This window comes from Micromys minutus, assembly GCF_963924665.1.
Source record: "Micromys minutus genome assembly, chromosome: 24".
NCBI classification, from domain to species: Eukaryota; Metazoa; Chordata; class Mammalia; order Rodentia; family Muridae; genus Micromys; species Micromys minutus.
Window position 1 is genome coordinate 49970787 of NC_137959.1, and position 16220 is coordinate 49987006.

The 16220-nt window shown below is 40.6% G+C and overlaps 1 protein-coding gene across 2 annotated transcripts in view; it reads left to right on the forward strand.

The window, feature by feature from the left end:
• The window catches only part of NRP1 (neuropilin 1), a 144882-nt gene that overhangs the window by 65207 nt on the left and 63455 nt on the right, over positions 1–16220 (forward strand). For both annotated transcript variants that reach the window (XM_080937264.1, XM_080937265.1), the window contains exons 5-6: positions 6208–6363; positions 8486–8652. In XM_080937264.1, the coding sequence (XP_080793390.1) occupies positions 6208–6363; positions 8486–8652 (323 nt within the window). The remainder of the gene's footprint in view (positions 1–6207; positions 6364–8485; positions 8653–16220) is intronic.

The window sequence follows — 16220 nt, forward strand, 5'->3', positions numbered from 1 at the left end:
AGAGCAGAATTGAGGGATGACATATCAGGAAGAGAAGATGTAGTTGAACTTCTGAATAGGGTGGTCAAACCAGACCAGAGTAAGAGGAGACAATTTTGAGCATGGGTTTGAAGGGGGTTGGGAAGTATCTATGTGGACATTTAGGAAACTTTCAGGAAAGTTAGAAAGTGAATGCAAAAAATCAACGTTAAAATTCCAAACAAAGAGAAGAGTATGAAAGAACTTGTGGCAGCTGTGTTGCTGAAATTGTGCTTAGCCCAATTTCCTATTATGATTTCCCTTGAGAACACACTGCATATATTGGAAAGGACAGCTCAAAGAGCTCAATAGCCAGTAGTTTAAGATGTATAGCTACTATTAAGATGGTAGCATGGTATTCTTAAACTGTATACATTCTAAGTGAATATCAGGTAAAATACGAAGGCAGCTGCTTATAGTTTTAAAAAAACATTTACATTCCAATCACTTGATCACTAAACAGCAGAGAAAAATTTAATGTTAAAGAAGCATTATACTACCACTTAATAAATGAGCAAGTTATTGGTTTGACCTGTTCTTTCTTTCTTTTTTTTTTTTTTTTTTTTTTTTTTTTGCCTCATGAAGAAGATTATAATGATCTTAAAGAAATTCTTCCTTCATTAGATAATGAGATTTTCCCCAAACATAGCACTGACTGATTTCCAAGCACTCAATCTGATAATTAGGAAAACAGCATTATAATAATGTGATAACAATAGTTAGAATGCATAATAATAGGTTTATTTGTTCAGGACCCAAATTTGCAGCCTTTTTTTCTAGAACTTTCAATTAAAAAGACATCTGAGGAGGAGGTCCCATCAACCAACTTATTTAGAATACTTTTAGAAAGAGGCACATTGTTATTAGTGTCAAGGGTTTCTTAAAGCAGTAATTTTCTGGTTCTACAAAAATCACTGTGTTGAAATGAAGAATAATGTGAGTTGCCAGCCTTATGCACCCATGGTTTGAACTGAGCCAGAGTTGACTCATTTCCAGAGAAGACTATCTCTGGGATAGGAAGACGTCATCATTTTGTTTGTTTTGGAGACAGGGTCTCATGTTGTATAGGCTGGTCTCAAACTTACTATGTAGCTGAGAATGTCTTAGAACTCCCACCTTCCCAGTACCAGAATTCCAGGCATGCATTGTCACACCTGGTTTATGCTATGCTGGGGATTGAACCCAGGGCTTCATGAACACTAGACAAAGCCTAAATTATCTGAGCTACATTTGTGACACAAAAACTTTGATGTTTTTCTCATAGTTACTTGGACTTATCCAGTCAACACCAGCACACTTCTAGCTTTCTTTCTTCTAGGGAAAATGGGAACTGACCCTCTTAGATTTTTTTGTTAGTAGTACTAGAAACATTTTTGTCATTGTAGTTCAATACTCCTAACTCCCAATACATCATTAGTCTCTGATATCTTTTCCGGAAACAATATCCAAAGGGTGTAGAAGGCTTTTAGCCATTGCATGACCTATGGTCTGTCTGATTATAAATATCAAATTAAATGACTAAGTAATTGAAAGCTATCCATTGACTCAAATTGACTTTGAAGAAAAGCAGTCTACTCTAAAACTCTGAATTCAAGGCATGCAGGTTTTGAATCACATGTCTCTATTTCTCACTCGCTGGAAGCTTGGTGGATCCACCAGTTCTGTCTGGACTGATACAGAGAGCCAAACTTGCCTCTGCAAAGGATACTACATGTCTGTGTGGACTGGACAATGAAATCAGGGAATGATGAGCTCACACCACTGTTGTGCCTTCTTTGCTTGAGCTGGGAAGAAAGACCAGAACTTAGTTGTCACAGATATTGTAGAAATGATCAGCAGAATCAATAATGAGTTTCTTAAGAGCTAGATGAGTGCTGCTGTTTTTCCTTTACTTTTTATTTAAAGTAGCCTAGTAAGACCACATGAACAGAAATAAATGTGCAAACTCTAGAGATCCTCTACTGACATGCTTACTAAATTATGAAAAGTTAGGTGGCCTGTCTAGTGCCTATGAAATTATTCCTTTCTTATGTATTAAAGTTTTCTCACTCTTTAGATGGGCATGGTCATATATATGTAATCCCTGAATTTGGAAGGCTTAAATAAGATTACTGAGTTCAAGGTTAACCTAGGCAATACAACAAGTACCAGGCTGTCTCAAATAAAAACAAATAATAACAACAAAACTGAAGGAAACAAACAAACAAAGAAACCAAGACTTTTTGTGTTTTGTTGTTGCTTTTCTTCATATACAAAGACAGAAGACCATATTATTTTCATTCTGAGGTAGGGCTGTGATTATTGGAAAGAATAATGGAGTGGGATGCTGTCATCTAAGCAAAACAGACATTCTTTCACCTTCACATCAAACCTGATAGAACTAGGGTCCTGCTTTTCAGAGTTTGTATATCCCCCTCACTAAAGTCCCCAGTAATTTACTTTTGCATTATACTTCTGGGTTTAGTGATCTCTTTGGCCTTTGGGTCCACAATTACAAAAAGAAGAAAACAGTAGCCCTGTTCAACTAAAACACAAATGACCACATATGTTGCGCATGAGAGTGCCTTGTCCTCCTGGCTCAGATCAATATTGCATTAACTTGCGAAGCTGAGGTCCCCCTGTTGCTCACAAAAATTCAATACCTCTTTGTATTATTGTTGCCAAAGTCTTACACTCTCATATCTTGAGGGCTCCTAAGGAGACATATAGGGATCTGTCTGGGGGCAATGTTCTAAAAGACAGAAGGCAGATTTACCCAGCATGCCTCCAACATTATAAACCAGTGAGTCATGGAGACTCTCTAAATTATGAGTCTGCATTAGACAAGTTCTCTTCTGTTTTCTCTTTCAAAGAGACTCTCCCTGCAACCCTCCCCCAAAGGAATGGGGTGATAGGGAAGGGGGAGGATGGCTGCCAGTGCTTTCCTCCCAGTGTTGATCGGGAAGGTCAGGGGCTGTGGTGATCAAGGAACAACCCCAAGGATTAGGACTGCAAAAGTTTGCCCACAGACTAAAGGAAAAGATTATGAAACCACACTAATGGAATTTAAATGAGTGGGAACCATGAGGAGAGGATGAATGGACACTAAGCCTCCCATTTATAACTGCAGACCAAAATGGGATTTTTACCCAGGCAAAGGAAGAACTGAGTTCTTGGCTCCAGCAAGACGTTTTTGTGCATACATTGTGGACAACCTAGAGCTTCATGGCCAAGAAAAGAATTGTTGAATTAATGGCAGGGCCTCACATCCAGGATGAAGAAAGCCTGGCAGAGAGCTAGCACTTGCAGAAGAAATACAGGCCAAGATTAAGCTGAAAAGAAGTGAAATCCTAAGAGTTCCATTTTCTGAGGAAACTGTAACAAAATTCTCTTTGCAACATTCAAGGCTATTGAGCAGTGTGGTGCTCTTTAAAGGACCATTATCATCCTCCCTCCTGGGATACCCTTGTGTTTTCTTCATGGCAAACCACATTACACATAGAGCTTCTAGAGTGAGGGTTAATAGCAGAAAGAACAGCCTCTGAATTCACTCAGATGATTTTGAACATATAAAGTTGTACTGGCTGGTTCTGTGTCAACTTCACACAAGCTGGAGTTATCACAGAGAAAGGAGGAGCCTCAGTTGAGGAAATGTCTCCATGAGATCCAACTGTAGGCATTTTCTCAACTAGTGATTAAGGGAGTAGGGCCCAGCCCAATGTGGGTGGTGCTATCCCTGGGCTGGTAGACCTGGGTTCTATAGGAAAGCAAGTTGAGCAAGCCAGGGGAAGCAAGCCAGTAAGTGACATCCCTCCATAACCTCTGCATCAGCTCCTGCTTCCTGACCTGCTTGAGTTCCAGTCCTGACTTTCTTTGGTGATGAACAGCAATGTGGAAATGTAAGCTGAATAAACCCTTTCCTCCCTAACTTGCTTCTTGAACAGAATGTTTTGTACAGGAGTAGAAACCCTGACTAAGACACAAGTGATCACATAGTCAAAGTAATGCATAGTGGGCTGAGGGCTGAGGATTTGTGGGTAGAGTGCTTACCTAGCATATAAAAAGCCCTTGATTCATGTACATAAAATGAGTATTGTGTCAAAGCTGGCCATTGAGCTCAATTGGTAGATTTGTTTGCCTTATCTAATTAAGCCCTGGGTTTGATCCCCACTGCACATAACCAGGCATAGTAGAACACTCCTGTGATTCTAATGGTGAAAACAGATGATAAAATCAAGGTCATTGTCAGCCATGTGGTAAGTTTGAGATCATTCTAGAACATACATTAAACCTTTTCTCTAAGACAACAACAAAAAGAAATTGAAATATATGCAACACCTTAGTTAGGTTTTGTTTTGTTTAAGAGGATTGGCCAAAATGAAAATCTGTCAGTCAAGGGTCTACATACTATAAAAACCAAAGTTTTCAGATTGGCTTCTTCTACAAAGTCAGTGGTTCTTGGGTCTTTGGGAAGACCAGCTCTTAGGGGGTTCACTTTTGAAATGATACTTACAAGTAAGTCATTTTATTCTCATCTGCTGTCTTCTGCACAGGTTGTGTGCATGGCCCTTGAAAACCCATGGCCCTTTTGAAGACCTACTCCTATACACCCTAGGGAACAGGAAAAAGTCCAGCTCCTGGGATCCTTAAATGGAGCAGTGATTAGTAGCCCAAGTCCATAGAACAATGGTTTTCTGAGAAGGGAAAATGATCTACACCAGACTGTCCTTTAAAATTCAAGCCATCTGGTATGTTTTTACCATATGTGAGATTTAAAAAAAAAATACTAGAGAGAAGATAGCTACTTTTTTTGTTTTGCTGATCTGAACAGATCAGTGGAGAGGTCCCTCAGCTGCTGGGGGCTTCTGCAGTAAGTGACTCATTGCCAAGACTGAGATAAAACATTTCAGTAAAGGCCCAACTACACAAAGCCAAATCACAATTTGACTTTAACACAAATTAGTCAGTGTTTGGGGAAGGGGGTGGGGAATTCATGCCCTAAGGCAAACATATCTCCTGCTGGGTAAAAATAGTTACTGTGGGCCATTTCTTGGCCATTAAACACAATGTAGTACAATTCCCATTCTTGGGCTTAGAAGAGTTAAAAAACAGTCAGAAATCATAAAAACACATTTTCCATTCATTTTCAGTGTGACTTATTATCAAATATAAAACATCCTGTTTACAGTCTCTAAGTCTTGAATAGTTAGAATTGTCTTAGTTGTTGCACACAGCCCTGATGAGTATTCTGTGTAAAAGTGTAATATGAGTGGTTTAGAATCCAAGGCTACATAGTGGAAAGAAGAAGGAAATTAGGCTTGTGTGGCCCTGGATGCTTCTTGGGACAATAAGTGTCTTCAGGCTCTCCTCTGGGTAAAGAAAAAGTGAGATACCTGGACCTTGCCTAACTGGAATCTTTTCTGGTTACTTTTCAGTTTAGTCTGAAGGTGAGCACCACCAGATGGCTTGAATTGCATTCTTTTCAACTGAAACAAGCTCTATGTGTGTGCACCTGTTATCTTACTTGTGTGTGCACATGATACCATACTTGTGTGGAGGCCAGAGGACAATCTCAGTTATAATTCCTCAGGAGTCATGTTTTGCTTTTGATTTACTTTGGTTTTATGTGTGTGTGTATGCACATACACACACATACATACAGTGTGTTGTATAAGTATAATGTATAAACTCATATATGTGATGTGAGAGCACATGTGTGTACAGGCACATGTATGTGCAGGTCATGTGGATGCCAGAAGCTTCCATTTGGGTGTCTTACGATATTGCTCACCACTTTATTTTCTGAGGGAGAATCTGTTATGGAATACAGAGTTCACTCACCAACTTGTTTTGGGGAACTCTTCCTCTACCTACTGTGCTCTGGGATTACCATGAGCTCCTATGCTTGCTCTGTATGTAGATTCTGGGGATTTAAACTCTGGTCTTTGTAACACTGGTATCTCTGCAGCCTGTTCCATTCCTGAGAACATTAATGCAGACTGGAGAATACAATTGTCTTACGAATGCCCCTCTGAGCATCTTCCCAGATCCTCTGTACAGATTCATCCAGTGTATTCACTAGCCTCCAGTTAACCAAGGGACACAGGTGACAGCAATCCCTGTGTTCTGTGGAGATTTGTCCTTCTGAGTGGTTACTTTTGCATCTGCTGTAGAGGAAACCTGACATTCTCTGTGCTTCCACTTTTCTAGTTGGCCCTCACATTGGGCGTCACTGTGGGCAGAAAACTCCCGGCCGGATCCGCTCCTCTTCGGGCATTCTATCCATGGTCTTCTACACCGACAGTGCAATAGCAAAGGAAGGTTTCTCAGCCAACTACAGTGTTCTGCAGAGCAATATCTCCGAAGGTCAGTATTTGTTCATTCCACAAAGCCCTGTTGTAAACACTGCCCATTATTTTCCACACACCTGAGGCCACTCAAAACACTAAAGAAATGTGCTGTGTGGTGCCCAGTGTTTGATTTTTTTTCTCTCTCTCTAAAAGAAAAAATTGTGTGTGTGTGTGTGTGTGTGTGTGTGTGTGTGTGTGTGTGTGTGTGTGTGTGTGAATTGGAAAAAAAATCATTCAGTGTATTTCCTCCATAAAATTATGTGTATGCCTCTGCAGTTAGGGAAGTGGAAAATGACTGCACTGTATGGAAACAATGAGGGATAACCTGGAGGCCTCTCTGACACCTCAAAGGCACAGGTGTCAGGAGCCACAGGATGGTTTCTGGCAGAACCAGCCAGTGGTGGTTGGCATACAGAGCAGTCACACACAAGGGCAGTTGACTACCAGAGACCCCAGGGGACTCACTACTGTTTTCTTCTAAAGTAAGAGTAGAATGTGTAAAAGCAGGATTCTTTATTTTTACATTTTTGGTCATTATTATTTTATGTTTCTTTTTATTAATTTATTTGTTCACTTTAGAACCCAATCTCAGACCCCTGTCCTCCTCCCAGGCCCACCCTCACAAATTCCTCCCTCATTACTCCCTTCCCTTCCCCTCACAGAAATGGAAGTCCCCTCCCCCCTTGGGTGTTAACCCTCCAGGCAGTCTAGCTAGGGGAAGGGGAGCCAATGGCAGGCAAAAGAGTCAGAGATAGCCTCCCTGCCCAATTGTTATGAGACCCACGTGAAGACTAAGCTGCACATCTGCTACAAATGTGTAGGGGCCTAGGTCCAGCCCATGCATGTTCTTTGGTTGGTGGTTCAGTCTCTGTGAGCTCCCATGCTCCCATGTTAGTTGACTCTGTAGATCTTCTTTTTGTATCTTTAACCCCTCCAGTTCCCTCAATCTCATCCCGACAAGACTCCCAGAGTTCTTCCTGATGTTTGGCTGTTGTTGTATGCATCTGTTTCTCTCTGCTGCTGAATATAAGTCTCTCGGAAGACTGTTATGCTAGGTTTCTCTTTGCAAGCATAACAGAGTATCATTTATAGTGTTAGGGGTTGGCTGTCTCCCATGGAATAGGTCCTAAGTTGGGCCATTTATTGGTTGGTCATTCTTTAATCTCTGCTCCATCTTTATCCCTATACATCTTGTAGGCAGGACAAATTTTGGGTTAAAGTTTCGGTGGGTGAGTTAATATTCCTCTCCCTCTAATGGAAGTCTTACCTGGCTACAGGAAGTGGCCACATCAGTCTCCATATCTCCTGCTACTGGGAGTCTCAGCTAGGGTCACCCTCATAGACTCCTGGTCCTTCTGTCTCCATTCCCAGTGTGCAGAAATTACAGGTGGTATGCCCCACCTCATCAGATTACAAAGTGTTAGCATGAGGCTTATGTAGGGAGACCACACTGTACAGCATTCTATCTGTCATACCACATCCCTCCACTTCAATATAGCCCACGTGGGAAAGTTAATAATAACTGTGCTGACATTCATAATCTTGTTTTTAAATATCCCAATTCAGGAAAACGTAATTACAGATGCCATGTTCCAGTAATCCCACGTTGCCATTTTTTGTCAGACTTAGTTAATGAACCCTGCAAGCTCTCTCTCTCTCTCTCTCTCTCTCTCTCTCTCTCTCTCTCTCTCTCTCTCTCCCTCCCTCCCTCCCTCCCTCCCTCCCTCCTTCCCTTCCTCCCTCTCTCTCTCTCTCTCTCTCTCTCTCTCCTCCCCCCTCTCTCTCCCTCTCTCTCTCCCTCTCTCTCTCCCTCTCTATATGTGGGGGGGGGGGGGGAATGGGGCTGAGGTTTACATAAAGCTGTATTTCTTTCTCAATCACTGTCTATCTTGTGTTTTGAGACAGAATCTCTTGGTGAATCTGGACCATATGGACTGGTTAGAATGGTTAGCCAGCAAGCCCCAGGGATCTGGCTCCCAGTGCTGAGATTACAGGGCCAGCTGCCTTTTACTTTGGTGCTGAGAGGATGAAATGCAGATACTTACATTTCCTTAACCATCTCCCCAGGCCAAAAGTAAACTTTAGTTTCCCACATTGAATTTAAGATGTGTTTTCAGCCTTCCATATTTTGTCTGCAGATTTCAAGTGTATGGAGGCTCTGGGCATGGAATCTGGAGAGATCCATTCTGACCAGATCACTGCATCTTCACAGTATGGTACCAACTGGTCAGTAGAGCGCTCCCGCCTGAACTACCCCGAAAATGGGTGGACTCCCGGAGAGGATTCCTACAAGGAATGGATCCAGGTAGGTGGCACAGGGCTGAGCCAACTGAGACATATGAGGCACCTGGAAAGGCTGCCCAATAAAAATGGGTGCTTGCCAAATAATCACATGGGAGTAGGGGAAAGGGTCCTAAATTCAGCCTATGCAAAATGTTCACACTCCACATAAAAAGAAGCAGATCTGGCTCAGGTGGCCCACAGAAAACATTCTTTTCTTCTCAAGTCCTGTTTACTGCTTTTTCCGGAGTTTGAATAGATACCCTACTTCTATTGGAATTAGATGCAAAATACACATGACTCTGTATAGCTAGTTGGGGGCATCTGATAACTTGTATTTATGGACTAGTATGAAATCCACATATGCACATTTTCATTAATGATTCTGTTGCCACTGCTTTTACTAGACTCCTAGATCCTTCCTTACTATAGCCACAAACAGACAATGGTTCTTATTCCTGAAATCTTCTATTCTCACCATTTTCCAGGAGTCATCCCTGGTATCATTCTGAATACCCACCCTTGTGCAATCGTAGCTACGGATGTCTCCACCTCTATTGATTGTTTGTCTCCTTGTTGCAACAAAATATCCTACAAAAGCAACTAAAGGGAGAAAGGGTTTATTTTGACTCAGGTGATATGTCATGGAAGAGAAGATGTGGCAGCTTGTGCAAGAGGCAGCTAGTCACATTGTATCAGGAAGCAGAGAAAGATTAATGCTGGTACTCAGCTCACTTTTTCTTTTTTAATGCAGTTTAGGACCTCAGACCATGCTGTCTACTTTTAGAATATGTCTTCTCACCTCAATAAATTTAATCTAGAAAATCCTTCACAGCAATTCCCAAGGCCCTGTGCTTGGCTTCATGAAGTCTGCACCATTATTTAATGAAGCCTGTGGATGTGAAGATTCTGCTCATATGGCAATCAATTGGCCTAAGACTAGGCAGAGCCTGTCTTTCATTTATTGCCTGATATATAAAAGTGACTAACTCCCAGAGAAAGTCTCTATGTAAGAAGAAAGCTGAGATGGTTTATCTTCTCTCTTCATGCCAGTTGAAGTTTCAGTTATTTGAGCACAAATACAGGACTCTGTTTTGCTTTGCAAAGGTCAATATTAGTTTAACATATAGTTAAAGTGAAAGAGCCCATTACAAGAGACTGAACTCATGCTAACCTCTGAATGATAACACTGAGCCATGTGGAGAGGATGGGAAGAGATGAGGTCTCATTTGGGATTGCTGAAGCCTGCTCTAGATGAAGGCAGAGGTGAAGTTAATTTGCTCATGGTAGCTTGTCTTTCAATGTCTCTAAACCCAAAGCAGCTCCTTGTGAGTGACAGACACAGCTCTGGGAGAAGCTTGCATTTTTGCAGTGCTAAGCATGTCTGCATGTTAATGCACTTCTATTTTGGGCAACACAGACTTTACTCAATAATGGGGACCCTGTGGTCCTGCAAGGGTTCTGAAACTGCCATAGTTGCAATTCTTCTGCATGAATCAGTTCTTCATTGGCAGACATACAGAGACAAAATGGGCATTTCCAAAGCACTTGTCAATGGGATGGGATCTTATAGCATTTTCACTAGGTGCAATCTGAGTTAGCTGCAGAAGAATGCAATCAAAATCTTTTTCTCATGGGATAGTATGTTTAGGAGAAGCATGGTAATCACCACCCCCAGGTTTATTTCTCTTTACATTCCTCTACCACTGGACTGCATGGAGGCAGGGGGTCAGGCCTTTATATACCAGGCTGAGCAAGGGGTAGATATTATCTGAAATATCTATCAGGAAGGCAGAAGAGGAAGGGCACTCAGGACAAGTACCCAAGCTGTTGAAATTTCTGTACAAGCAGTTCATGCCCCATTGTCAATGCTTTGTCACCCAGCCATATTTAACCTACCTCTGCATATGGACAAGGGCAAACTATATTCAGTGAATGCTCTAATGAGGGTGGCATATCTCATAAGCTCCTTCCCATTCTCTGCCTCTGAGGTGTCCTGGCCATTTAATAGCTTTTGGACACTTTTCTTTTTGAGGTAGATTCTCACATAGACCAAGATGCTCTTCAACTCCCTATATACCTGAGGATGACCTTGAACTTCTGAACCCCTTGTCTCCCCATCCTCAGTGCTGAAATTACATATATGGATCAAAATAACTGGCTTTAAGTGGTGCTGAAAATATAACTCAAGGCTTCCTAAATGCTAGGCAAGCACCATTTTAATTAGCTACATCCCCAGTTCTAACAGGGCACAGATTTGATCCAATCCCCTAACTCTGGATAAAACAGAAACTCCTTCATTTTAAAAGCAGAGGCTGAGGAAAGTCAGCAAGTAGTCAGGACCATAGGTGGAACCTTGGACTTGGAAGCAAAGTATGCTGGGCTCCCAGAGCCATCTGCTTCTTAACATCAATCACCCAGTGTAAAGTGAGTTTGTCATTCATTCTGCTTCATACCCCAGGTCACTCTCATAAGCACCAGACTCCATCCTCCCCTCCTTCCCTCTCAAAGAAGATGCTTTTGTTGGCCATGTGTAGGGACTTTACCCTCAGTGACTATGAAAGGTGACTATCAAGAAAACTGAGCTTCTCATTCATATTGACTTAAAATGGTCCTCCTTTCCCCTTGGTCCTCGGAGCTCACTTACACACTTATGTCTGTGTTCACAGCAGGAGCAGTTATCATCCACCCATCACCTAATTATGAATAATTTTATGTGCTTCCAGCTTTTCTGAAGCTTCTTGGAAGTGGTTGGCAGGTTGTTTTCATCAGATAGATGTTTTATAAATTAACCAACAAGTACAGCATAATTCAGATGAAGGGCCGAGGCAGGCGATGCTAATCACGCAGCATAGCACGTATGGTGGTGCACACGTACACTTCTATTTTTATGCACATGATTATGCAGATGACATTTGTCTTGATTTTCAGCTTTATCCCATTTTGCATGAAATATGCCCCCACAAAACACGTTGCTGTAGCAACAACTAGAACAAATACTTGCATGTGTTAAGTTAATAAAGCAACATTGGAAACTGGCTTTCCATAAAGACAGGAACAGCCTTCAGTTCCCATTGTTTTCTCTAGGAAATTACCAAGTAACATTGAAAAAAAAAAAAAAAAAACAATACATCGTTAGCCATGGGTATGATTGTCCACACTGGTGCTTCCTTTGAGAACCGTTGTCTGCAGGCAGCTTCAAAACAAGACAAGGAACCGCCTGGTAGGACTGAACATAAAGGGAAGTCCTGACTGGAAGGTTCTCCGATGGCCACACCCTGCTCAAGGCCACTTCACAGAAACCTCTTGTCAGTGAACACAGTTGAGCACATTCTAAGATTTGCTCACATTTTCCCCATAATACTCCATCCTGTGGTCTGTATTCCAGGGTGCTTATCTTTTTTTTTTTTTTTGAATTGTCAAAGAACAAATTTAATTAATAAAAATGGTTTTCTTTTTTTTTTCTTTTGTTTTCAAACTTTATTTTAAAAAACAAAGATAAATGTACAAATTTTTAAGCATTTTTGCATAAAAGTATACAAATACATTTTTGTAAGGTTGTAATTAAGTATTTGTGGGTACAAATACATACACATATGTATATATGTAACAATAATGTAGGACAAGAGTTTATTAATTTGAGGGGATAGGAGAGAAACTGAGAGGGGCTGTAGGAAGGAAAGGGGGATGTGATACAGTTCTATTTTAATTAAAATATATTCTTTTTTTTCTCTTGAACTTCATACAGTCTGTGAATTGTTTCTGGGGTGTTCAGAGCTTTCTCTGGACTAGTATCCCATTATCAGTGACTGCATATTATGTCCGTTCTTTTGTGACTGGGTTATCTCATTCAGGATGATATTCTCTAGATGTGTCCATTTTCTTAAGAATTTCATTAAGCCATTGTTTCTTATAGCTGAGTAGTACTCCATTGTGTAAATGTACCACAATTTTGTATTCATTCATCTACTGAAGGACATCTGGGTTCTTTCCAGCTTCTGGCTATTATAAATAGAGCTGCAATGAACATTGTGGTGCATGTTTCTTTGTTGTATGTTGGAGCGTCTCTGGGGTAAATGCCCGGAAGTGGAATAACTGGGTCTTCAGGTAGTACTATGTCCATTTTTTCTGAGGAAACACCAGACTGATTTCCAGAGTGGTTGTATCAGTTTACAATCCTAGGGTGCTTATCTTATTGAACATAATCTTTCTTTCATTGTCTCCATGGGAAAAAACAAAAATCCTTATTTTTGTATACATCAACAGAGCCTCATGGAAATGAGGTCCTTTCCCTACAAAGCAGTGACGTGGCCTTCAGTCACTAATGTACCACCAGCCACAGCACTGAGAATCTCAAAGAAACAAAGGCTTGCTTTCTTTTCTTCTGCACAAAGTCCATATCATGTTGTATGTGTTCAAGAAACATGGTTTCATAGAACCCAACTGTAGCCATTCACACACAAGGCAGAATTTAATTTGTTAATTATTTCAATGTTTTATTAATGATGGTGTTCACCACACTGTAAACAGATTTATCCTCCCAGCTTTAATTAAAGCTCTTGGGAGCATTTTCCTCAAAACAACTGTGACTTTCCCTGATTAAAATGCCAGGAGATAAAAAAAAAAAATAAAAATAAACGTTACAGCAAGAGACACAAGGCTGGGTGGGAGATGAACTCTGTTGATCCCAGATAAATAAAAATGGCACCAGGGAATAATTGATTACCACCACCCCCCAGTGACTTTAAAAATAGAGTTATTTGATAAACCAACTCAGGCTGAAACTTCATTCTTCTCCAGATGGGAGGGCATTGTCTTCTGTGGAAAAAAAAATTGAAACAGCTTATCTATGGCTCTGAGTACTTCGAAGGAGCAGAAAGCAGTTGGCTTCAAAGCCACATTCTGTTTGTTTGGTAAGTTAGAGCTGGTGTAGATAATTCACACCTGAATGGACCTCTAGGAAAACAGTAGTCAGTTATAACTTGCTATTATTGGAATCTGAGAGAACTTGAAGCATGGGACAAGGACTGGGCAGATAGCTGTGCAAGAGTTAGGTCCCAAGTTCCACCCTGAACCTATGTAAGAAAAGCCTTCTATAATAGAAGTTGACTATAATCCCAGCACTGGTAAGGAGAAAACAGGAGGATCCCTGGAGTTAGCTGTTCTCTCAGGCTGGCCTATTTGGAGAACTCCGGGCAAGTGAGAGATCCTGTCTCAAAAAAACAAGGTAGACAGACCCATTCTTCATCTCTGACCTCTACACACACACACACACACACACACACACACACACACACACACACACACACCATATACACACAGCATTGAATTGTCTTTAAGAGAAGACAAAATACAAAATCAATTGGACTTAGACTTCTTTCAAGGACCAAATGAAATAAAGGTTTCACCCGGCAATCAACACTACTATCTGTTTTAATCATCTTTTAGGTAGAGAATAAGTACTTGCTTATTAAGTTTGAAGTGTTTGACTGAAAGCCCTTGCTTACAACCTTCAGGGTATCCCCAAATTGAAACGATAGAAACTGACATGATTTATCATAAAGATGTAGACAGTTATTTGTGTTAAGACATTTTAGACAGTGTTTTCTTTCCCTTTGTACTTTCTGGACTGATCCCTTGTTCTCAGGTATGGAACAGGCACCTCCTTTGGAATAATTTTCGAGTTTTCGGGAAATTGCCAGCATCTTTTGGGTTTGCAATCTGTAATGCTTTCTTCATGATCTCTTCCATCTGCCAAATTGACTAATCCAGAATGTGTATACAGCAGGGTTATTCTGACTGTAAACATTCTGTGTTTATAAACCAGACACTCTAGGGGGTGCATTAACTCATTCAGATCATTAGCAAATTGCTGAAATTACAATAAAATGATACTTTGTAAATCTGTAACTAGAGAACTGACAGAAATAGCTCACTAGGTTTCCCAAACATAGAATGATGCCTGTAAAATATAGTCTTAGCCAAATTAGGAAAGTACAGGTGTTCAGTTCTCTCTCTCTCTCTCTCTCTCTCTCTCTCTCTCTCTCTCTCTCTCTCTCTCTTTCTCTCTCTCTCTCTGTGTGTGTGTATTACAATTAATATTAGTACTTGAAATGTTTACCTGGAAGGTATATAAAATTTTCTTTAAAATATTTACCAGGTGCGTCCTGACAAATTCTTTTACTATGAGCCTACACCAATTTCTGCTTTCCCATACAGACCCATGTTTTGTACAGGTCTAATACTTAGGCTGTGTTCATGGGAAAACCCAGGAGTTCATTGTTGTAGAATCTCCTGTCCCCTGAGCCACATTTCCTAAAATTGCCTCTCAATCTTTGATCTTTAATATTATAGGTCATTTGAAGGTCATAAATAGTGATGCATTAAATTCAGAGTTTCAGGGAATTCAGGGATGGATATGATTGTGGGTAAACAGAAAATCGTGTAACATAATTGTTTCAATATTTTAACTGACTGTTTTGTCCCGTAGAAGTTACCAAGATGGCTTAAATAATTTTGGTTAAGTTGACCGCTTAATTCTGTTTTAGAAATCAGACAAATGATTTTGCTAATGGGTATTTCATGTCAATGTTCCCTAGAGAGCATGAATAATGTTTGCAAATAATGTTGAAAGGCCCCGTTGTTGTTCATTTAGAGCTGCACTGAAAGGGAATGAGCAGTTCTGCCTTCTCATTATTGTAATGACAGCATCTTTATTTGAACCCACATTCACTATTCCCAATTACATCCTAGAAGAGATTGTTTCTCCTTCCTAGGACACCTCACACCTTAACTCAAAGTGTAGGACCAAAAGTTGCCTTTAGCATCATTTTCTTTTGTTCGCCCAGGCCCAAAAGTCCAGAGATTTGCAAGACCATGCAGCAAATCAGAAATGTTGACACCCTTGTTACTACTCAGCACTTAGTAAGCTAAGTAGAGTGTGTATCCATCTGAAAGTCATGTCCTGAGAAACAATAGCTCATTGAGTCCCAGATGGCCCCTGCTTGCTTACTGATTGGAAGATGATGTCTATTAACAAGAATCATCACTGCAGAAGCTACAGCTTTGACACAGGACTGGATGATATGTAAAAAACTTTCTTAGTGTGGGCAGAACTGACACTGGGTAGGGTAGGTAGGTTACAGGCATAGGGACTTCTCTGTGACTTGCAGGCTGATGAGCAGTGCTCCTGAGGTATACCTTCCCATACCATAGTTCTGATGAAAAAAATGCCATTTGTGTAGATATTCACTTTTTTCATGCCCAACACTAAAAATATAACCATCAAGAGGCTGATCACAGTATCCTGTACTCGAGTATTAAATCATAATATAGATTGGGCTTCTGAATGGCAAGAGATTTGCTACTGGGGTTTGAGTGTGTGTGTGCATATGTGTGTGTGAAGTTACTGGATGCTTGATACTCTTTAAACTGGAGTCTGGTTCTTTTGTTTTCCAAACATATAGATATATTTGTTTACCCTTTTCAGGAAAAAAAAAATCACATCACTATTTCCCTTGTTGTTTATCTTGTTTCTCTATTTTTAGATTTTTTTTAATGAAGTGTTTTTAACTAAATAAATACAGTTGTTCT